The sequence below is a fragment of the Pezoporus flaviventris genome, unplaced genomic scaffold, assembly GCF_033815535.1.
Source record: "Pezoporus flaviventris isolate CSIRO_AGI_PZ_B2104156 unplaced genomic scaffold, CSIRO_AGI_Pfla_v1 ptg000031l, whole genome shotgun sequence".
In the NCBI taxonomy this organism is placed as follows: Eukaryota; Metazoa; Chordata; class Aves; order Psittaciformes; family Psittacidae; genus Pezoporus; species Pezoporus flaviventris.
The window spans coordinates 44302722-44327606 of NW_026892579.1; the positions used below are offsets into that span (position 1 = coordinate 44302722).

A 24885-nucleotide genomic window follows, 5' to 3' on the forward strand; every position below is an offset into this window, starting at 1 on the left:
AAGAAACATTGTGTAACTGCTTTGCTTTTCATAAGCCTTTCTTAAACTGACATCTCTGATACCAGGTACCAGACTAGATGCTGTATGATGTATTTCGGGGAGAGAAGCAGCAATGTGATTTTGACAAACAGAGATGCTGGCAATAGAAAAAAATGACCTAGTATTACATGTGAAAAGACTTGTTTTCATTGCAAATGGAATTATGGAATAATTTTTCAACATTTTATTTAACATCTCTTTTCTCTGATGAGCATGTCTGTCTGTTGGGTTTGAACTTATTTTATGTCCAGTAGCCTAGTTTCTGAGATGTATCTCCACTTTTAGCAGTAAATCCTGCTTTTGCGATTATGGGCAAAGAGTGCTGATTCACTGCTGTTTTCTTAAATCAAATTATATTTAAAAGTATTACGTATGAAATACAGACTGTTATGAGAAGTCATTATGTCTCACAGTTCAGTTTCATTATATAAAGATAACTACCTACATGTCCACCAAGATCCGAGTACATTTTGTCCATAAGCAAGTAAACAGTCCTGCTGCAACTTTTATCATAGAATCATATCATAGTATCATAGAAGCATAGAATGGTTTGGGTTGGAAGGGACCTTAAAGATCACCTAGTTCCAACTGCCCTGCCACAGGCAGGGACACCTTCCACTAGGCCAGGTTGCTCAAAGCCCCATCTACCCTCCCCACCATTTTTTAGTAGAAAGTACATTCACATGACACAGCATGGAAGTGTATTATAAACCATATAGAACTGTATGAGAAATGTTATTAATAAAAATTGCGTCAAAAATGCAAGAAAATGGAGTAAAATAATCTGATGTCCAAAAAAAAGATTAGGTAGTATCCTGCTTGTTTTGATTCATGATGGTAAGACTAAGTATTTAATTACTAATAAATCAGCTAACCTTGTGAAATTTGTGGTGTTTTCCTTTTATATCCTTTATTATTTACTATTATTTCTATAGCTGCATTCCAATTTTTTACTTGTCATCAATATAATATTTTCACAAAGGAAAATCACTCATGGATCAAGTATGCAAACAAAGCCCTATTGTAACATCTCAAGACTGCATGACCATTTTGACTTCACAGGAATTATTTTGTACCTTGTAAGAGTTCTGCGCTGAGGAAAATGGCAAAGGAAAGCACAATGCTATGTTTAGGACATCTGCAGAAACTGAAATGCTTCTAAGTTTTGTCATTCCTAATCTTCTAAACCATTATTTACTTGAATCTTCTTGAATTTCTAAGCCATTGTTTACTTGCATCTTCTATTTCTCAGGTCCAGAATGTCAAGCTTTTATTTCCACTTGAGCAAATGCCTAACTTAAGAAGAGCAACTGGAGCAGCTTCTCTGGAAACAGCCCTACTGAAGGGAAACCTAGGCTTGTGCCATTTAGCTTTAGATGCTTCATTTAGGTGCCTAAACTCCAATATATTTTTTTCTTGGCTTTTGGTAGGCAGGTTCCAAGCCTGAATCACCCTGTCAGGGCTTCTTTTGTGTTTTCACTGATACCAGAGGCAATGCAAGGAAACAGTCAAGTAATTTAGCTATCATCAAATGTAGGTATCTAAAGTTAGGCATTGCATGCGCTCCCCAGTTGACTGCACTATACCACATCAGAGATGATGTTACATAAATGGTATTTTCTTTACATTTCATTCCATGAGACTGAGAAACTGAAGACTAATAAATAATCTCATTAATAAAAAGACTGAAGTATAAATTACTTGGTTTGACACATACAAAAGGGATGTATATACATAAAATCATTACATTTTATAAAGAAGAAAAATTGGATTTATTTGTAAAGTAAGTCCATTTTGGTTTATCTGCATTATTAGGGGAATTATTTAAAAATGAATGAGAGATGAATGTGAAAGATAACATACACACTTAAAATGTAATTTTTAATATAATTTTACATAGTGCATTAAAGCAGCAAGACAATCTACAGTCACTTTGAAACTGATAATCTCAGTCACGCTCATAGTTTGCTTTTGAATATCAAGAATCTTACCCTTTTCCAACTGCAGCATGTTGCACCAGCTTTATTTAATCATAGAGCATTGAAGCAGCTCCCTTCTGCCAGTCCTTGCAGCCGCACTGCTGCTTTCAGTTCCCCATGTAACAGACAAGTGTATTTCAGCATGTAGAAACTGCATGAAGAGAACACAGAAGGCAGACAGGAAATAATTCCTTCAAAAGGCCTAATAGAACATAAAGTATACAGCTACAGATGTAGATACAGATATTTATTCTGGTGTTGATTCTCATAAAACCTATTTGCAAATATATTCCTAGCAACTATTGAGCATAAAAGGGAGAGAGGAAAAGGCAACCCTCGAAATAGTATTCTGCAATTAAACTGGTGTCTGTAAAACAGGAGGTCATGCTAAAAAAATAAATAAATACCTAATTACCACTAATCCACCTACTGAGATAGTGACTCCTCTCAGAGACTACTGTCTTTTCATACTGAACTCTCAACTCTGGAGCAAAAACAGAGAGGAAAAAAAAGGACAGGAAGAGCCCTGATTTCGTTTGATTTTGAATTTCCCTCTGGAGATGCCTATCTATCTCCCTTGACAAGATCAGAGGTTTAGGGCATCACCTGGCTTCTTTCAAAGGCATAAACAGAACATTTAGGATCCAAAGCCTGAAGGAGACCCATGTAAGCCATGATAGACTGTAAAAAGAGTATGTACATTTTTGTGCCTACATTCATTCATAAGCTAAGAATTCTTATATTTACATACATTTACTACACTAAATAGAAAATTTGGGTAAGCTCCTGATTTGGTTTAAATTGCTGTAGCTCTATTATAAGCTTTAGGTATAAAAGCTTTTAGATATAAGCTTGATATCTGTGCTTTAGGTTCAAAAACCACTTAAAGTTGCTACATGTCAACACTTAGTTTCATTTGCAAAATCCAAAGAACCATCTAGCTGGAAAACAAAAAGTCCTAAAACTACATGTATGATAGAGAATTGCCACAAGTCTAATTCCCCACAGTCTAAAATACATTATTGTCATTTACATAGATTAAAAATGAACATTAAGTGGCTGAAAATGCTAGAAGTCTGAACTGGTAAACTTGTACACCCCAGTTACAAAAGCCTCCAGTGACTGCTTACGGTGTAGGACAGCACAGTATAAGGCATGTCACATGAGCACAACTGTTGACAATGTCATTATTACCTTTTAAATAACCCTATGCATGGTTTAATAGGCAACATTAATTAAATTGTTGATTAACAGAAAAATGAAGTGTTTTCATGGGCATTTTGGACTAAGCAGTAATACTGCAAATGGTGAGGTTTTATATATATTTAGTTTTCAAATGGCATTTTGTACTGCATTGTTACTGTACTGGAGTACATGAAAAAAATAAGCCAAAGTTTTCTAGAAAAATACCTCAGAGTACTTCTTGTTTTGAATGAGCATTATGTTTTCAAATGCATTTGAAAACATAATCTATGTAACCTGAATTTACCCAGAATTACCTCATCCTCAACTAGGATGGTTGTACATGAAAACATGACAGTATTCTCTGCTTAATTTATACATTTTTTAGAGTAGACAGAAATTCTGCCACTGGATTCAATGGGAAAAGAAAAAAAAACAAAAAATAAGAAAAATTCCTTTTAAATGTGCTTTAGCCACAATGTCTTAAAATTCAACCTATAATTTTTGCTTTTTGATGACAAGCAAATGGTCAGCACCTTTTTGGAAAGGATGACCCCCAATGATGTTGAAAGTCATGTCATCAATAAGCACCAGTCTCTTAGTAGATGACCCCAAGTTAACTTTCAACCAGCTGACTATTTGCTATGAAGCAGCAGCAAAACCCATCTAAGGCACCAAGGAAATACCTGGTTTTACAGCCAACACGGAGCTCTGCACTGCCATAGGTACCACTCCTGCCACTAGAAGAGTTACCAAGATGAGGTGAAGTCATGCAGTAACTGCTATGTGGACACAATCAAAATGGGTCACACAGAATTAATGTTGCACTGTGATGGTAAAAAAAACAAACTTACAGAGAACTGAACAAGAGACAGAAAATATGAGGGAACAACACGGTTAAAACTCATCAAGCAGATGCCACAGCACTCTAACTTTCATTATGCTAAAGATGATTATTAATGATCTGGCAGGCCAAGCAAGCAATGGGGTAGCAAAATATGAAGATGACAGGAAATAATTTATATTAATCAGAACATGTAAAGCAGGGATTTTGGAGATACTCTGTGAAGTTAATCACCTCCTAACTGTTTGTTTGTGCCAGGTCTGGAATCAACCTAAATTTTTAGCATTTTCAGGCTGCATTTTTGCACATACAGAAAATCAAAACATGAACTGAGGGAGAAGAAAGCACTGGGAAATTAAAAAAAAAAAAGTGTAAAACTTTAAAATTATTGGCTTACACACAAAAAGTAATTCTGGATGCAAAAATGGTGATTTTTTGATATCACATAAGGATAAATTATGAGTTCAATTGTCTACATTAGCAAGTTGAAAATACTGTAGCTTCCTGTAAATTTGTATAGTAACTAACACATCAGTTTGTGTTCCAATTGAAATTTTCAGGCATTTCAACAATAAACTACTACCATCATGTATTATAGAGTCTTCATGTTTTTATATTTTTTCTGAAATTATGAGTAGCAAGATAAAAAAGGGCATGGTTTGATCTAAGTACTCTTTCTTACGCATGGGATTATTTTGCTTGCCCTGCTGTATCACCCGCTTTCCCCAGTGTTGTGCTTAAGACATGCTAAATATGCTTAATTTGTGTAAACAGTCAGCGACAGAACTTGCCATGCATGACAGTCAACATTTACCTATGTCTTTGCCATAGAAGGGTCCTACCAACTGCTGTGCGATGTCTAGTGAAAGCCTTCAACTTTACTCCTCTCGTAACAGAAACTACCATGAGGACAGCGACCACAGCAAGAAAACTGACTTGTCACACAAGATGATGCCTCCACACATGCAAGAAGTTCTTCCCTGTGAGGGTGGTGAGACACTGGCAGCCCAGGTTGCCCAGAGAAGCTGTGGCTGCCCCATCCCTGGCAGAGTTCAAGGCCAGGCTGGATGGGGCTTTGAGCAACCTGGTCTAGTGGAAGGTATCCCTGCCCATGGCATAAAGTTGAAACTGGATGAATTTTAAGAGTCCCTCCAACCCAAACCATTCTGTAACTCTATGAGGGCTACAGGTGGCTCCACACATGGGACCCAAGTGCCATAAGCCTGGAGCAGACCACACCGTGAAGCCTTCTCCCCGCATAAACGACGGCTACGGATGGCTCCACGCATTGGGTAGGAGAGCCCCCAAATGAAGTGCAGCTCCAGGTCAAGGCCGCGTCCCTCCACACACACGATACGGTTTTGCTCGGGTCTCTGGCAGTGACACTGAGGCCGCCGCCGCACTTGGCGCGGCTGCCCGGCCGCCATTCCGCCCCGGGCCTTCCCTTCCCTCTCCCCCCGGCCCTCCGCGCCGCCAACGCGACGTCTCCTCGGGTCGCGCGCGCGCTCCCCCTCCCTCACGCCCGCGGCGGCGGCCTCGCGCATGCTCGGGCGGCTGGGCGGCGCGTGCGCGCGGGGCGGCGGTCTGCAGTGCGGGGCGGGCGGGCGGCTCGTGGGGCGGAGCGGGGGCGCGCGGCAGCGGTGGTGCGAGGTGCTGCGCGAGGTGCGGCGGCGCGAGCGGCTGGCGGGCGCGCAGCGAGGCGCCGTCCCTCCGGCCCCAGCACCCCGGCGGGACCCAGCGGCCCAGCGCCCTCCTCCGCACCGCGGACAGCTCTCGGCGCCCTCTGTAAGTGCGCCACGGTGGTCAGGCTGGGTGGGGGGTCCGGGCTCCGCACCCGCCCGCCGGGCTTCGGGGCGTGAGGGAAGCATCGTCGGGGCGCCGGCAGCAGGGCTGCCCGCCGGGCGGAGAGGTTGGAGCCGGGGACGCGCTGCCTCGGGCTGCCCCGCGCGGTGTTCTCTTCCCGGGAGGACAGCGGGGGCCGGGGCGGGGGCTGCCGGGTCAGCGCGGCCGCTCCCCGTCGCTCGGGGGTCTTCCGCCCCGGGAGCAGGGATGTGGATACGCGCGAGTGGTCCTCGCTGAGATGGGCGTGGGGGTGTCGCCTCACGGGCGGGATGAAGGGCAATCGCGCCCGAGGCGATTTGCCGTCAACTGTTGCGAGATAGGAGACCGAACCCCACATCGATCCGGATATCGATACCGGCAGCATCAAACGGAAGCATCGATCTCCCGCTTCACAGTTTGCGTCTGGAAATTGTTTCGGGGAAAGTGGAAGTCTTTGGCATTCTTGTGCGTTTGGAAAGAGCCAGTAAGGGAAAAGATAATAAACCCTAAAGACCGTGCGAAAGCGAAGAGCAGGAGCGGTCCTCGCAAGGTCATCACACCCGCGGGGAAGCCAGGAGTGCTCCCGGCCCTTGTGGCCGCCCTATCGCCGTTGTTACTGCCCGTGAGAGGGGGTTTATTTCGTTATTTCGTTTTATTCGGCACGCGGGGCGGGCGCAGGGCGAGCCCCGGGCGCGGCGGGAGGTGCAGACGCGGAGGTGCCGTGCTGCTACCGCGCTCTCGGGCACTGCTCGGAGTGAAATGGAGGTTGGAGGAGATGACACAGGCTGGTGTGCGGTCCCAGCCGTCATCTCCCACACGAAGGCGTGAGGAGGAGAAGGAGGCGACGGGAGAGAGAATTTCATATCCAGAGATCAAAACAAAAGGAGGAAGGAGCAGGTTGAGGCAGATCGTGAGCAGCCGTGGGGGAAAGTGAGGCGTTTTCTGCTCTGAACCGTGTGGAGAGGAGTGGCGGGGCTCCGCGAGGTGCGCGGCCGCGGAGGGACGGACACAAGGTGTGGTGGTTGGGGGGGGGGGTGGGTTGTGTCAGCCCGGCCGGCGCAATTTTGCGCGCAAGCTCCGCTTGGAAACGAGTTGTACGCGCTGGGTGATGTGCCGTGTGTGCGGCTCGAGGAGGAGGCATGCCTGCCTGCGGGCCGGCACTACGGCTCTCTCCTCTCCCTCCTTCTCCGCAGCTTCAGGAAGGGCTCTTTAGTCCGTGGCCCCGCCGGTAAGGCCCGGGTCCCGGCAGTGCGGTGCCGTGGCCGCTCCCATAGCCCGCGGGGATGCCGCACCGGGACACGGGGCTGGCCCTGCGCTGGGCTGGATTCCCGGCGCAGGCTCCGGCGGGGGTCGCTGGAAGAGCCCCAACAGCGCTGCCTTCCCCCTGCAGCTCGGGTCCCTCCTCCCCCGGTGGAAGGGTCCACCACCATCAGCCCGGCGTGTCCCGTCCCTCCCCGGAGTTCTCCGCTCTCCCCACTGCTCCCACCGGTGGCCACCCCCTAGACGGGCAATCCCTTCCCTGCATGAAGCCACCTGCAGGGTCACCCCACAGCCCCTCTTCTGCATCTTGTCCCCAACCCCACTGAGCTCTTCATCTGCTGGGGTGTTGTGTGTGTCCGTACTCCCCAGCGCTCCCCAGCCTTGCCCCAGCCTGGGTTTGGAGCTTCGGCCTCCGACGTGGGGAGGAGCGGTTGGAGAATGGGGGGGGGGGGGGGGGGAAGGGGGAAGGAGCCTGATCTTATGCAACAGCAGCCCCCCCCGCGGTCCCTGGAAGAGACCGTTCAGGAGTTTTTGGGAGGTGGAACAGGGCTCTCCGCTCTTCCAGGGCGAAGGGGGGAGCCCGAGTTCGGCTGTGCGGAGTTACCGCCGGGGGACCTGCGCTCCCAAATCCCGCATCGCCCGAAACGGTGCAGCGAGGCCGGGGGGTGAGGGTGAGGAGGCGGCGGCGATTACCTCCACCGGCAAACTTTTCGGCTGAAAAAGCGTGCAGATAACAGGGTAATTAAAAAACCTGCCCTTTCATTACAACTGAAATGTGATTACTTGCACATACTAACCAATTAGCAAAAGGCCAAATGTAAGAATAAATTCCACGTTCTTGCAAAGAAGATGGTAATGTAACAGATACAGGTACTTCTCCCAACAATTCTGCTGGCAAAATATTTTTAGCAGTATTTTGTAGTGACCGTTTCTGTGGATAGGCATTGTCTTCCTTCATATATTAGAAAGTTTGTCTCTCAGAGGTACCACTGCCTCTTTATGAAGAAGAAAAAGAGGCACGTATTTACTAACTGGGATATGATAAGGAACAGATTCCTCACATTCAAGTAAAACTAAGTATGCTCAGACTTTGTGAAATACATACTCACTGTCCCTTTCAGAAGACATGCTTACTAGTAGTTTGTTTCTGTGACACATTTTCAGACTCATTAGCTTTCACTACTACCCTTTTTCTTCACAGAATGCCTTTTTCAAAAAAAGCAATGTTTATTTAAGACCATTGGTTTACTTGAAGGGTCTTCCAGTTCAGTGTTAGAGCAGCACTATGCATTTTGTGGACTGTCATCAATTTTGATTAATTACATTTCGCTTCTCCTTTCAAACAAAACATAAAGTAGTGTGGACTAATGCTGCTGTCAAGGAAAAATAAGGAAATACATTCTTGATCCTTGTTATGTATTATTCCTGCCTTTTAATTAAGGACTGAATCCTTATCTTCTTGTTCAGCCACAAACCTCTCTGGCACAGAACTGCAATACTTAATCAGTTTTTTAGGTCGTCCTGTCTTCTTGCCTCATACAAATGCATACCGATATACAGAATTGTGCCAGTGATTTTTCAGCGTGCTTCATCTTCTGGAGCATCCAGTTATTGACAGCACAATAGCTGTTTGTCGAGCGACATCTTCTTCAGACTCTCATGGCATTACATAACCACAACTGCAGAGCAGTACCAGGGATGTCCCCACTGCTGTTGGTTCCATTGTACAGGTCCCGCTGTGCACTCCCCTGATGTAATACACTGACAGAGTCATAGCTTATATCATGCCACAGTTCCAAGAAAAATTAAGCCCTGGCCAGAATAGTAAGGTAAAGTCTAGGTGGGATGTGATGGGTAGGACAGGGCAGAGCAAAACAGCACAGCTGAGGATTGCTGGTTCAGCCTGCAGGAATCAGGCTGGCTGCGTGGGATAGAAGCGATGCAATGAAGCTGACATTGGATCTGTTTGGGAAAGCACTGCATGTGTCCCAGGGTGCGACACCCTGCTGACTGCAGCATAGCTGGGCTGCACTGGGGATCCCCATGCGCCTTCCAACACCATCTTGCTCGAGGGCTCAGGGAATGAATGGGCTGCAATACCAACCTCCTGCAGCTCCCTCCATGTGTTGGGATGGTATAGCCCTCTTGACTTTTCTCCCTATACTCAATGCAGCTGCAGGCAGCATCTGAATCTCAGAATCTAGATTCCTTTTAACAAACACATGAGTATGGTGAACTTTGTTATGGGAGCTTCCAAAACTGTTTACTTTTCAAGCTGTTGTCCTGGTTCTGTTTTGCACTTTTGGAATTCTAAATTTATGTCTGTCTCTGCTGCACATTCCTGATTTTTTTCTGTTGTATTTGCGCCTCAAGCTCGTGTTTTATGTATTCACTTGTGTAAATTTTGCAGATTCTTGTGGATTTCTGTGATTTCCAGAAGTTTATGTCACTTGGGCACATAATGCTGGCTCATCCTCCAGCTGTGAATTAAACAGCAGTTGAAATTAGAAACTAAACACTAATTGAAATTAGAATTAGATCATTTTTAAATACAATAGGCAAATGTCTTTTTTAGGTACTTGGAACGGAAACATGTAGCACATGAAAAACTGTGCTCCTTGTCTGTGATGTCAAACGTTTTCAGCATTGGCCTTCATCACTTTGTTTTTAATTTGTTTTACCAGCATGGGTTGGGGCTAAATTTCCTTTGTTGTTAGAGTGGTCTAAAAAGAATCGTGTTTCAGAATTTAATAGCCAGTAGATTTTGCACTTTCCTTTAATTTTGTATTGCACTAGGAAAGAAGAGCGGCCGTGTGGTCTTCACACATTATTCCTCAAGCCTAATTTTGACTCAGACTTCACTGTAATGAGCCTAGACTGTGCTATCTGTCCCCCTTTTCTTGTGAGTCCCCATTACTTGCATTTGTGTACCTTTTAACATTCTGTACATCCTTAACCTTTTTCGTTCTTCCTTTGGGGTGTAATTTTGTTTCTACTGTTTGTGTACCTTCATTGCACCTTTGAATTGCTTTTCTCTTTACCAGTTATGTGCTTCACTGTTTATTTCCTTTAATCCTTGGGAAAGATCATGTCTTACTCTATAGCTTCTCTACGTGGCATCGCTGAAAGTGTTTCTGATATCAGAATACAGCAGACATAGGGAAGACCATAAGCATATGTAGTGGTATAAGATGTAAGGGTCCAGATGGGCTTCTATCACAGGGAGGCACTTTCTTACTTCAGTTCTGACTCTTATCTTTATTCATAGAAAGAGAGAATCTTACCTTTTGAATTTTATGCTATTGTTCTGAGAGTAATAACTATAATCCCTTTCAAAGGTACTGAAACAGATGATAAAAAGGATGCTTGTTTGTGGAATGCAAAATCCCTGGGTAGTGCTTCAAATCCTACTGCTTTTTAAGTTATGGTTTAAGTTGCTAAGAATATAGATGTGTTTTTTCAATTTGTGTTTTAAAGTTTATGTGGACGTAATCCACAGGGTTTCTGCTTTCAGGAGCTTTCCCACATTTAGATATGAATATGACCCAAAGGACAATAACACACGTGTAGGAAATAAAGGCAGATTATTAGAGATGGTCTCATAGCTGAAGGTTGTAAAAAGTAAGTCGTTTCGGGGGGCCAGTTGAAGGAGAGGAAAAGATAGAAATCACTTGATAGTCCATTTCACTGATGTGTTTGTTAAAAATATCAAGCTGGTTTTCTCTGTGATTATTCCCCTGAGGAGGCTAAGGAATAGAATATGTTTTGTAAAATAACTTGTAAAACCACAGTTAATTGAAATGAACAGTGTTCATTTGGTTTGTGATGATAAATGCCTAAGTAACTTAAACATGACGTATTCTAAAATGCTGATATTGAGGACAAAGAAAGAAGATTACAGGTATTACTGGAGATTCTCTGCCTGGAAAAAATCCCACTGAGTCACTTTTTCAATCCCAGATTGCACAAATTTAACAGAATGTATTACAGCTTCCCCAGTTTAACTGTTTTGAAAAAGCAAGAGATTGCTACATTCTTGAGTTTGTCAACAACCTACGATTTTTAAAGCCATGAGAAGCAATAATTTGAGGTAATCAAGTGGGTTTTTTACTAGGAAGATAAAGAATTCAAAAATCACTTTATGATCAGAAAGCCATTTGGAGAAGAATATCTACACAACATTACAAGAATCTAAATTGATGTGCAGAAGAAATCCAAGCTGTAATGGTGATTTTTATAGCTTTAATACTAATATATATGAGACACTAAACTTTTTTATTAAAATGATCTTTAATCACTTTTGGCTTAAATCAGATGTAGTTTTAAATAATTGATGATTTTGGAAAAGCATCATTGTTTTTATGCAGCTCCACTGTATAGTCTACTAAATACCAGGAGGAATCATTTTATCTGTTTCTTGTTCACTAACTTGGACTTTCTCAGAGTTCATTGATGAAAAGATGTAAAACTGACGTCCATAATGGTATGACGTATAAATGGCTTTTTAACTGTTTTGTTTTTATTTGGTCCTACCAGGGTATTTTCATATCATAGTTAGTCATAACAAAGTAGTGAGATACTGTTTACCTCTTCATGACTTGCATCCACCATTATAATAACAACCAGTGGGATTACCTTGGTTGTTCAAACTTTGATAAGGAATATACTGTCAGCAATGTACAAGTCTTAATCTGTACTCAGGAAAAAAAACTCTGATGGTAATTTACAGAGCTTTTAGACAAATACAAGGTTTTAAACTTTTTGATAAAAGCCACTTTACTTGTAGCTAAGTAGGAAGGCGTGTTTTGAAAGCTTTTAGATTCATGTATGTTTAACTCTGCAAGGGAAAACAATATGAAACTTAACCAACTGTCTAGCCGAGTCCGTAACATTTGACTCAGCAATGCTTGTCTAGTCCTCTGTTCATGAAGCACATACCTTTTTGTTTTTATTGAAAAAAAAAAAACAACCAACCAACCAAAAACCCGCCCAAAGCCAAACAGTCCCAACCAACCCAAAATCAGTGTTGATTTACAAGACCATAGGTAATGGCTATTTTTTTTTTTTTTTTTTTTTTTGCAGTTCTCCCTAGGATTTTGTAGTAGTTAATTATCCTTAGTGTTAAAACATGCACTTTGGTTCTGGTCTTCATTACCAGTTCTTTAGCCAATCAATCTATGAAGTAGTTGAAAGAATATTAAATAGGTAAGCTGTTGAGCCAGGTGCTTGTAAAATACCTATGGCTTGATTTTAGTATCTAAAAAATAATTTCTCTTTTTCAATGAAAGATTAGTCTTCCACCTAGTGCAAAAACATTTTTATTCAAAAGTGGATATTAAATCACTCACTACAAGATGGAATTAAATGGAAGTGAGGAGAGCCGAACATTACGCTTTTTGTGGACTGCATTTGAGAATATCTGTGTATTTAATTAGACCTTGTTCAGAATTGAGTCCTCTAAAATTAGAACATCTTGTTTATAAAAGCTCTTAGAATACAGCATATTTCTGTGTACTCTTATCTGCTATATTTAGAAATACAAAGTAACTGAAGACTCTTATTTGGCATAGTAGCAGTTTGAATTAAAATGCTTTTGTTTTTTTAATAGAAGTTCAGATATCTAGGAAAAATAAATGTGATTTTGAAAAGTTAGTGAAAGTGAACATTATTACAAGGTCTTAACACTGAAAATGAAATCAGTTTATATAATGGATAACACTCAGAAAGTTATTTGTGCAAGTATTGCTGATGCCCAGCACATATACAGTTGATGTTCTTATATACTGTACATTTTTAAAGAAGTCAATTTTCATTTGAATGTGTTTGTTGTTTTTTTTTCAAATGATACAAATGAGTAGCTACATTCAAGGATGGTCTTGAAATACCTGTTTTTAACTGCATAAAAAGCTTTCTGTTTGTAAGTATGATAGCCTGAAAAGGAATTTTAGTTTGATGCATAAAACATTGGATTGTATTGTCAATTTTTGCAAACCAGTGTGATTTATATGAAATGACCGTTTCTTCAAATGCCTTCTAATGAAGTTTGACCTGTATTTTTCACCTGTTTTGGGGTTTTGCATCTGACTTGGATATATTAGTACTCTTCTATCTGATCACATTAGCCACCTTGTAAGGTCAAAGGATGCTCTGCAGTGTGCTCCAGTGAGCTTGGAATCTGGTCCTTCATATCGATTCAAAATGAGAAATTTTAGAAGATTAGCATCCTTTTTGGTCTTCAGAACATTAGGTGGTTTACCTTGTTAATACTTACATATAACACATCCTTAAATTAAGAGAGTCAAAGAAATCACAAACTGTTTTTCCAATATAAGTACATAAAATATGCCTGCTGTCTTCTGACAGTGAATTTCTAATGATTCAGCTGTATTACTGAAATGCCAGAGTGCTTAAGAGAGGTAGTTTCTAAGGCTTCATTTTCCTCCTCAGGTGTGGTAAGTAGATCACAAAGTAGCCTTCATCATTTTCCATTAATTAATTTTGCTTAAAAGAGCTGTCTCTTGCTGTGGTACGCATTGGGTGAGTGCTTACCTATTGAGTTCAATGGCTATTTTTTATTGATATTAATTCTTGTCTGGGGAAATAGAAGGGTTGGAAGGGGTTATGAGGCTTTACATTTTTCTCAAATACCTGCCACAAAGAGGTGCTACTGGAACACAGATCCATAAGTAGTATAAGTTTCTAAATGGTTTAAGTGGTGAACATTACTCATTCAGGCTTCCCACTCTGTTACGAGAATTTAATCCTGAAGTGTCAGCAGGTACTAACTCTGCTTCATGTCTTATCCTTTAGCCTTCACTGATCCCTTTTTTCCTCCCTCTATCTGCTTCCTTTCTTCTTTGATTCTGCTCCAACAGTCTCCTGTTGCCTGTCTCCCTCTCCTTAATGATACCTGGCTGTGTTTCACCATAGGGAATGCCTCCCTCATCTTGTATTTTAACTGTGGTTTTGTGTTTGGTTTTTAAACTGTTAGCCTTATAAAACAAGGATCTGTTTTAGGAAGTGCAGCTGCATGTACAGTGCTGTAAGGGTAATTTTAAAATTCTAACAACATATAAAAGATCTTGTAACTGCAGCCTGTGCACAAAGATGCATGTTCAGGGGTTTCACAGAGTGACAGTGAACCAGTCCATGTCTGATAGCAGCAACTGAGTCCTTCTCCTGCAAAGCTAATTAGGATATATTTATTCTGCAGTCACTAGGTTGTGAATGAAATATGCTGACATACTCAACCTATCCCTAAACCAAATATATGATGTATCTGCAGCAAGCCAGACACAGCAGTACAGAGCTTAGCTGTACTCAAGTCTTCATCCTGCCCTTGAGCGGGTTATACGGCCTGCAGCGCGTTCTGCTTTCCCTTGGTGGGGCTGGTTACAGTGGCAAAGCCAGCAAGGTAAAAGATGGCTCAGGCACTCATCTACTCCAGCTGCAGGGGCTGTGTTGTAGACACACCTAGAGCACATTCTAAACAGCTGGGTTTGTGTATAAGTATCTCTAGATTGGTATTTTCAGGGAGAAGTCTCTAAGAAGTCATGGTACAATGCAAACAGATGTTGAATATGGCTGTGTTCTTTCTGTGTATCTCTCCTCTTTGTTGAATCACTCTCTTCAGTGCCCTGCCTCCCCATACCTCAGTGCAAGGCCCAGGGGAGCTTCATGTAAATCTGCATAGTAGGACCACAGCCTATATATTTATTCTTTGTTTATTTTTTTATTTTGGTTGTGTAGTGTTGGAGTGGGAAGATGTGATACAGAAGACTGAAAATGTGACAATAATTTAGCATAACATATTCTGCATTTTTTATTTCTACATACTGTTGTCAGTGGTTCCCTTCTCAGTATGTACATATCACTTAATGCCATAACATCCATGTTGTTAATTAGCTTACCAAAATCTATTCATACAAGTTCTTCAGTCACAAAGTAGTTTGCTTTCTTTAGACAAGAATGAGCTAGAGAATTGTTTGCTAGTCAAATGCTATTCCTTGTGAAATACATTAGTACCTCCTTCAGATATTTTTCACTGAATATAGTTTTTTTTTCATAATATGCAACTGTAAATAAATGAAAACAATTTAACAGGGTTCTGAATTGTTGCCTGAGAAACTCATGGTAAATATAAAATAATAAAGTAATTTGTATTTTGGTATCAAACAGTCCTATCGTTACTTTGTATTGCTGGTTTAATGTTGGTGAAATACAGATAGTCAAAATTAAAAAAAAAAAGGCAAACCCTGCAACTTCATGCGCTTCAAATATGTGAAAAAAATTCCTGTGTCTAACTATGGCTTGAGTTTTAGTGGGTGTCTTATATTCCATAGTTGGCTGAGGAGCAGACAGAAAGATATCTTGAAAATTCCACTTTCTTCCATATAAATTGGAAGGTCTTGCAATATGTGACTCACTTCAGCTGTATGCATCTCCCTGTCACCAGTAGAAGTGTATTAGTGATGACCAATAACAGTATATCAATGTCAGCTCATCTCCAGATAAAAGGAAGAGTTCATGAAACGTTCAAGGTTGCTCTGGGATTATATGTTACAGAGATACTGAAATTGTAATTCTCAGTGTTGCCCGGTAAACACAACCGTTTACTGTTGTCAGCATTGATACATTCAGGAGGACTTCAACATCCGAAGCTGTGTGAGACAACTAATGTACTACCTATTTATGCAATTTTGCATTTTGTCACTCAGAATGGTGATTTATGAGATTCCTGATTCAAGGAAGACCTACACAGCAGCTAGCAGCCATTTTAGTCTTGTACTTCTGTTTTCCATTGAAAATCCCTTCAAGAAGTCTGCAGATACAAGCATTTTTTTGTTTATTGTAAATGATCGAAGCTAGTGGTATCACTCTGGACACTTGAGTAATGAGGTACTCTTCTATAAATATTGAATCTAGGAGAACAAACAAACTAAGGGATCAATTTCACACAGATTAAAGGGGCAGATTCATGTTGTGTCAACTGTGCTATGGAAATTTGCCATGCTGTAAAAATTCAGATTACAGTAACTGTAATTTAGATGTGGCTGTACAGCAAAAGGAAGTGTATGTCATCGGTGGGCAGTGGCATTCGCAGTGCTGTTGACAAGCACAGACATCAGGAAATATTTGGGAGCAAATGGTAGGATGGCTTGATGGTGCTTAATTATCATTTGCTACCATAGAGTTGAATGTCAACTGGAAATTTCTTTTATGAATCAATCCTATCCTGAAGTAGCTGGACCAAAGTCCCAGGTCACACAAATAGGACTCATTCTGTGAGCTGATGCATCAGATCCCTACTGGAAAAATTGGATCAAAGAATGGATTTGAATAGTGCAAAGAACTTCTTGAAGCACCAAAACACTTCCGTGAGTGATTAGATTTAAATATATGGGAAAATCTGTTGGTTTGAACAGAGTTGACTAGAAATGTAGGTGTAAGTATTTAGCTAGCTCATAGCCTAAAGGAGATGAGACTTGGGGAAAAGGAGAAGGTGTGATCATGAATCATGTTAAAGATGTAGGCAGGATCAGACCTGTGAGGATTTCAGTGCTAGGGAGAAGACATTTTAAGTGAATCAGAAAGGAAGGGGGAAGTGAGGGAAAGGAGTTGGATAGCATTTGAAGGTACCAGAAGGCAAAGGTGTCAACATCTAGGAAAGAAGAGTGGAGACCCTCTCACAAAAAGGGTGATTAGTTAGAAAATCACCAACACATTCATCACTTCTCACTTTTTCTTATGTGTTATGAGAAAACTTTGCAGGGAAAAATCTGAATTTCCAGGAAACACTGAACTTAATGATAAATCCAGCTGATTCTTGCAACTTTTCTTTGAACTGCATCTTCAGATGTAATGATAGCCAGGCTGTATCAGAACCATACTAGGACAAAAGCATGACAGGTGCTTAGAGGAAGCCTTAACTGAGATGCCAATAGCTAGCTAGCTGAGCTGTGGTAGCTTTACTTATATGTATGTTTGAGACGGGTGATAGATGTAGCTGTTGCAGAAGAAGAAGGAGAATTGAAATAGTTTTAAGTCACATGCAAGTAAGTCCTAAAAATGACCAGAGGAATACCCCCAGTGCAGACTCCCTCTGGCAGTGAGTTTTTTGTAAGTGCAGGGGAATTTGCTCATCTAGAGGCATTTGGGACATGAAACTAAGCAGGGAGAAGGATTGAAAAATAAAATGTGAAGCATTTGCGTAAGGCTTTAAATGTACTCTCATCATATGATTCATTGATCTTATGATTGCGCTACTGCTTTTAAAAATCCTGCTTTTTTTTCTGTAAAAAGCTGTTAGTTTGGGGGTCCTGATTTTGAAGTATTTAAATGACAAGTTGCTCATTGTTTTGCAGTTGTATTTATGTGCTATGTAGTTTTTCATTGCTGATGTCAGTTTTGAATGGGATATGACACCTACGGTATTGGCAAATTTATAGAATTTGACATAATTTCATTCACACTGTATTACATGATGATGCTGAAGACAGAAATGTGACTCTTCCAAGAGCTCATAGAAAACTGAAGGCAAAGCAGAGGGTGGAATCCAAGACACTGCTTCTCATAGTGAATTGCAGACTGTGTTTTACCTATCTGATCATGTGTTACAGTGAGGTTCCTATCATGGGAGGAACTCAGTTTGCACTGCTGATTTGAAAGAGCTTGACTAAAACCTCAAAAACGCTGCTTCTAGTTGCAAGACAAGGTGGAAAAATGTTTGCCATTTGTGTAAATTTTTTACTGTTAAGCCACAAGTGTTTTGGTCCCACTCATTAGTAGAAGCCAGTCTCTTCCTCAAAAGACCTGTCTATACAGTTCAGATACCATTCCTACGTTGGTGATTGTGTTCTGCATCTGGCAGTGAGATGAGTAGTAGAGGATTTTCCTGGTGTGGTGACCACATTTGGTATTTGGAAGGAATGAGGATGCAGATCTGGAAATTTGGATGAAAGCAGTTTCCCATTGGACTTTTGGTGTGATACTGGTCTGTCTTGACTGAATTGAAATGCAGTGCCTGATTACCCCAGCACGAGGTGATCTGTGGTCCTGAAAGTGGGAGGGTTATTGGTGGCACCAGCTTGGGCTGATCTCTTGATGCAGCCCAACCTTTCCTGGCTGAGTTGACATGGTCACCGAACCACATGCATTTGCTAGAAAGGGAAGCTTTTCCTGTCGCCTTGCTTTGCTGTTGCCACCTATTCTTTTGCAGGTTTAGCTCACCCGAAAGATTTTTTTTTTTTTTTCTTTGTGAAGAAGCATGGCCAGTATTTTTTTTTTTTTTTTTTGCCCTGCCTTGCATGTGCCATGTAAGTCCTAGAATATACACAAGACACTAAGCAAGGAGCTGTTTCAAAAAATGAGAGAGGTTTTCTTTGGAGCGTATAACCTTTTCTGGCAATGGAACTGGACTGTCAGATTAAAATTGAAATGTAATCCTTCCCTGGAGTAATGGGACCAATACAGAGTTGTTACCGTTGTCTGCCTGTGACCTGTTCATGAGGCTTGTCTTTCCTTTTGGCTCCCTAAGGTACTTGGTTTGAAGCTAAACAGCGCAGTTTAGAAATACTGGCTATATTTATAAATTCTTACAGAAGCAAGTGCTTGTGTGCCACTCATGAACTAAAAATGAAATAAAAGTATTAATGAACTAAAAGTAATAACTGTTTTAAATCTTAAATTTAAATGACTAGGCCACCGTCACTCTAACTTTGAAATATTTTTACAGTGGCAATTTATTGGTTACTGTGGTATTTACATCTCTCCCAGGTTCCTATACTTTTGGTGCTGAGATCTCAGTCAGGTGGTGGTGTGATAATAAGGATCCACTTGGACTAGAGCTGGTGAGGAAGTGGGCTGCAGAGCATGGATTGGGCTTTTTTAGTAGGCAATGAGGACATGCATGTTTCCATTATCTCTAGGTTTTAATTACATTGGATTTATTACATAGTACATTTACATACAATTATTACATCAATTTTATCAGTTTAGCCGTGGTCCTTAACATATTTTTCTTCTTAGGTTTTTGCATAATAAAACACAGGTGTCAGGTCTCCACACATGAAAATTGTTCATGCATACACAGTTGTCAATATACTATGAAAGAATAAGGTCCCAGATCAGTTTCTCTTTTGAAGTTATCTTTTAGAAAGAAGCATACGACTTACTTTTTGCCAGTTGTATTCTTTATGGCAGACTAAAAAGTGTTAGAGCTGTTGTATAATATATAGCTGTATTTCATTTTAGACAGGCTTTGTGGCTTTTTTCCTTGGACATGGTAAAGCATTACCTAGAAGTCAGTTTGTGAATAAACTGGAATGTAAGGATTTCTCAGTACAGCGAAGTAAACAGGCATAACCAGTCGCATTCTGCTGATCTCTGGTTGTGCGGAAGATTTGTCGTTACAGTAAGAGTTGGCAGCAGTAGCTATTTGTTCTTTCTTGATTCAGAGGGGAATGGGTGTGAAAATGTAAAGACTGAGACCTGGTGAAAGTAGGGTTTTTTTAAGGTATTAGAGCAGACGAAAATGAAAGGTACCTATTTTTATGTGGAATGGTCCAGAAATTGTGTGTTCCCTGTTTTTCCTTTGAAAAATCTTGTATTTCTTTGGCCAACTGCAGGTTATCATTACTTCCCATTAATTATTGTGGCAAAATATTTAAAAGTGGAGCCATTTGAGCACCAATCACACTGGATATGAGGCAGTTCAACTCCATCAGGCTCCATTAAGTTGTTATTAAGTGCTGTTAGCCAAGTCTACATTATGTAAGACAAAAGATTAAAATCTGCCATATATGAGTTGGTTGTACAATTTTTTTTTTTCAGCACAGCAAGACTCCAGAGCTGGTACAGCAAACTTCTCAGCTTAGGTGTGTATTCTGAAGGTAGAACTTCACAGTCTGGTTGTTTTTCAGCAAAAGAGCTTGCCAGTTTTATTCTATTGTAGCTTCAGACCATTCAACAGGACTTTTTATCATTCTAAAGGAAAAAAATAAAGGTATGGTTTAACTGTAGCAGTTTGCTTTGGCTGGAACAGCCCTGCGTCCCATGGGTAGCTCAAAGGGCTCAGTTACTTGATACTTTGCTTATTTTCCTGCCTGAGGCACTGGGACAGCACATGCCTTAATGTGTCGCTGCAGTTTTGCTTTTTCCCAGGGGGACAGATGAACAGGCAGGCAGGAAACAGTGCTCATCCTGTCTCTCTTCCTGGGCAGCATTCATTGATTAGTAGGCAAGGCAGCTGCCTGCACTCTGCCATTCCTGCAAGGATTTCTCTAAATCTCACTTCCCCTCAGAAGCAGAATACGGCTAGTGAGAAGCATCAAAGAGCCCTTCCTGTGGTAAGCAGATGAAGTAGGTGTTCGAAAAGGAGATTATCATAGGAATATGTTCACTAGCATGAAGCTTACTCAACCTATTATTTTTTCTCTTTGTCAGATGCTTGCTTCTGGTTTTATGTCAGGTAGTAATCTGCATCTATGATGTATATATATATTAGCTCATGTCTAGACTGCTTTGGAGTGAAATAAGTACTTCCTTGGTTGGAGAATGAATGGTGTGAAGTAAAGCACAGAGGGTGCTGCTGAGGTCCTGCTTCTGCATCTGGTGTGGGCACAGCCAGCTAGCACCAGGTGTCTGCCTTTGGTGGCCTGGGAAGAGCTGACCTGGGAACTGGGAGCTGGGGCACTTTGGCAGTCGAGCGCACAACTCGTCTCAGCACGCACTGGTTTGATGTGACAGTTGGCACCTACCATGAAGACTGTCCAAATGAATAAAGGCATAAGATGCCGCAGAAAGCTTAAATGATGATAACCCATTTTACCTAAGAAATAGACAGGCTGCATCAGTTATGCCAGGGTCGCAAGTTTACATTTCCCCAAGGTCTGTGTGAAGCTTTGAGGAAAAGTTTCTTACTCAGCTGTTTCACACAGTCAAGGTATTGTGCCATTACCTCTGCTTTGTCAGTTGCCTTCAGAAGAGCCTAGCTTATTTTTCTCTACATTATTCATGAAGAAATTTGCAAAGCTACCTTCTACTTCAATGCAGAACCTCTGTATTGTGTAGTACAGAGTATAGAAAATTTATGAAGTATTCAACACAGAGTGTGCATAGTTTGAGTGGGGATCTCAGGATCTGTGGGGAATCTTTTAAAATAGATATAACTAAATTTAAATTTAATTTATTATTAAAAGGATTCTAGAGCTTACTGCAGAATCTGCATAATTTTGATTATTTTAATGTAGTATTTCTCCTTCCAGTGCAGTTCTTACAAAATCCTTTAGCAGAATCAATTTACTATTGGTTCAGTTTACTATTGATTATCCATTGTAATCAATAATATGAAAATTCTTTCTGTAAGTATATAGGCCTATTGGTCTTACACGATCTATGTAAAGTGAGAGATCACATTTATGTAGTGAAGTGAGTAGCAAAGAGGAGCTCTCCTGTTTCTGATGTTCTTTGGGAAAAGCTATTCCAAAATAGTTCTTTGTATACGTGCTCTTAGTCTATATAGAATTGTTATTCTCTGGAAACATAACTGTGTTAATAGAAGGGAATGAGAGTGTTATTACCTTGCATTTCTCAGCAATACCTTTTGTAGTTCGTACCCACTCCTGATTTCAGTCTGAACTAATACTCAAGTATAAGCATGTCCATAGTGATTGAGTCATTAGAAGAGTTTGAAAGACTTACAGAAACTTCAAAGATTGCAGTTATCAAGGCAGTAAAAGCAACTCTCTATATGTAAGAATAGAAAGCTAAGCTTGAGACTGAAACCACAGCCCCATAAATGGACTTACTGCACATCATGTTCCTACCCGCAAAATCCAGGAGGTAATTACCAGGCTTAATCAGGCACAAAAGAAGGGCTCTCCTAGGAAGAAATTACCTCATCCTTAGGTTGGAACTAGGACAAAATTTCCTGGTCCAGAGAAAGGTATATTTACCTTTCTCAGGGTTTCCATGCTGCTCATGAGGCAGTTGGTGGTTAATATCTCCGTTTTGTCTCAGTGACACAACCAGCTTCAGTTTTTTTCCAAAAGCTCAACATAGTCTGAAATGCCACCGTGTGACCCGTGAAGATTGCTTCTTGGGTAAGTGAAGCTTGAAGGACAGCCTACGCAGTTTCCAGGGTGTAGGAAGCTTTAGGAAATACTGACAAAATCAGTGTGTTGAAATAAATAGTATTCTCTGGCTCTTTGTCTTAGTTTGAAAACATTACTTTTTATGGCCACAGATTTTCCAGTGGGAAACACTGAATGCAGTTCAAGGCAAGCTTTGTCTAGACTTCCCCTGGTCTTAACTCCAAGAAACTATTTGGCTCCTTGTTCACTGTAACAGTGCTAGAATTAAATTCTCTTTTTCTGACAGAAAATCACCCCCTGATTTGGTACCTTAAGCTCTTAATGCTACTGCTGTTAGAGATCCACATCAGCATTTTTTGTTGGATAAATAACTGTTGCATTTTTTTATATCTGTAGCTAATATCCTAACTCAAGTATTTTATCTGTAGCACATTCAGTGGTACTTAGTTACCTAAAAAGTGCTCTGTCTGAGCATACCACAGGTATCTAGATAGTGGATGTAGTTTTGCTATTTATATTGTAGTGTTCTACAAGTAACACCACGGTGGTTCAGAGTGATCTATGGCCGTAAAGCTGTAAAATAACTCCCAACAGTTCATCTTGATAGTCTGTTGAAATTGGACTGCTCTGACTATGCCCCCTTCATGTTCGCTGCCAAGTTATATTTTATCCTGAAATTCCACAAGGAGACACTCAAAATAAACACTACACTAGCAACAGCTTGCATTATCTTTAAGGCAGTAGCTATCATTGTCTTCACTTTAGCCTCTCTATGGCTTTCTTAATTTGAAAATCCATGAAGTTTGACCTTTTGGATACATCTTGCTCTTATTTATTCCCCCTGTTGACTACAGTGGAACTGGGTGAATGTGAGTGAGAAGAGAATGGGTAAATCGTAGATGCTGACCTGTTATGACTAAATTATCCCTGTTAGTCCCAAGTTGCCCAGGACCAGCCACATTAAAGAATGCGTCTTTCTTCATTATCTTGCTTTCAGGATAGAAAAATACAGCTATTAAATTTGTGTTTCAGTTTTCTTAGGAGGGGAAAAAAAAACCCTGGAAATTAAAGGATTATTCCAGGCACCATTTCAGAGACGTTCAGCCTTTTTGTTCTGCAAATGCTTTTTCTTTGCTACTGCTTTTGAAAATGGACTGACCTTGTAATTTACTGTTAAAACCTAAAGGTGAATGTGATCAAAATAGCCAGTGATCAAGGTCAGAATACCCTTAAATCAGAGAGGTTTGCTAATTTTAAGCTTTAGTGTTTTTCAGAAAGTAGCGTGTTTAGAAAGAAGAGGTAGAATGTAAGATTGGGACAATATGAATGCACACACATCGCTGCCAATGAAAGCAAAGCTCGCAGGTCTAATTTTAGGCTTTTCAGCCTTGGTATTGTTCCTTACAGCGCAGTTATTTTCCATATGATACAAAGGAGTCCTTTTTTTCAAGTTTTATAAACTGCTTTAGAAGGCAAAAGCAAGGACAAAGTGAGTACATATCATGGTCAAAAGAAAATCAAAGAAGCTTAACTAGGTTAATGACGATTGTAGTGCCTTTTCTATATGCAGAGGACAATTCTTCAAGAAAAGCAGGAATCTAGAGAAACATGTCATGAGACCTGGAAGTATCTGAACTGGGACTCTTGGGTGTGACTGGATTTGCTTCAGCCTGTTTAATTAACTGACACTATGCTTAGATGCGTAGTAACTTGCTCCTCTTTAAATGTCAAAAGGACCTGTGCTGTTTGGAGAAGTGAGACTTACAGGGTATCTACGTATATCTGAGTGCTTGAAACTAAGCATTATAGATGCAGTGGAGTATTACAACTCATTTGTTACGTAACACCAGAGAGATGCTATTTTCTAAAGTTATCTTTTACCGATACATTCATATAAAACAAGTTTATAGAATTAAATACAAAACTGTAGAAATGCTTGTAGTCTTTCCTTTATATTAATTACCAAGGATTGGAGCTAGTTGGTACTGAATCATTCCCCATGGAAGTGTCAGGAAGTCAGTGGTACTAACCTGTCAAAACTATTAAAAATACCTTTAAAAATGTTAACATATTCCCCATTTTTCATCCAAGAGAAGCTTATTAACTCAATGAATGTATGACAATGGCCATACAAAGACCAGAGAAATCGGAGAACATAAAGCTGTGTGATTTTTGTTAATAAATCTGAACCCTAAAAAAAGAGCAGTTTGAAACAGGTTGGTAAGACGCTGCATGGGCAGAAAGACAATTTCTTGGAAAGTCTGCACAGGGGCTTGATGTAATGTCGGTCTGGTGTTTTGTCCCACAGGTTCAGCCAAGATCCACTGCCTCCTCTGTGGACTTCATCAGCCATGTAGTACTTATGTTTGGGTGATGAGGATTGAAGCACAGTTTAGCTATAGGCTCTGCAGTTGTCCCCAGACCAGGAGAGTCAGCTCAGCCTGAGCTCAAGGGTGGTATTTCTTTTTCATGCCATTCTAGTTGTCTGGAAGTTAAATGTTTAGTCTAAACTAATTGTGTAGGCTTTCTTGTTAGGCAAACAAAAGCAAGCATCTCCAGAGAGCAATTAATCCTACTTATCTTGTATGCATATTTTTAGCGTGGGATGAATTGCCTCTTGGTGAATTGGGTGCCTGTTTCTCTCCATTGCACATTGGAGCCTCGATGA

The 24885-nt window shown here is 40.9% G+C and overlaps 1 protein-coding gene across 1 annotated transcript in view; it reads left to right on the forward strand.

Moving 5' to 3' along the window:
• Nucleotides 1–5586: 5586 nt before the first annotated feature.
• VSNL1 (visinin like 1) overlaps nt 5587–24885 on the forward strand; it is an 86574-nt gene continuing 67275 nt past the window's right edge. The window contains 2 exon segments of the mRNA XM_061460873.1: nt 5587–5677; nt 5680–5829. Of these exon segments, the coding sequence (XP_061316857.1) occupies nt 5587–5677; nt 5680–5829 (241 nt within the window).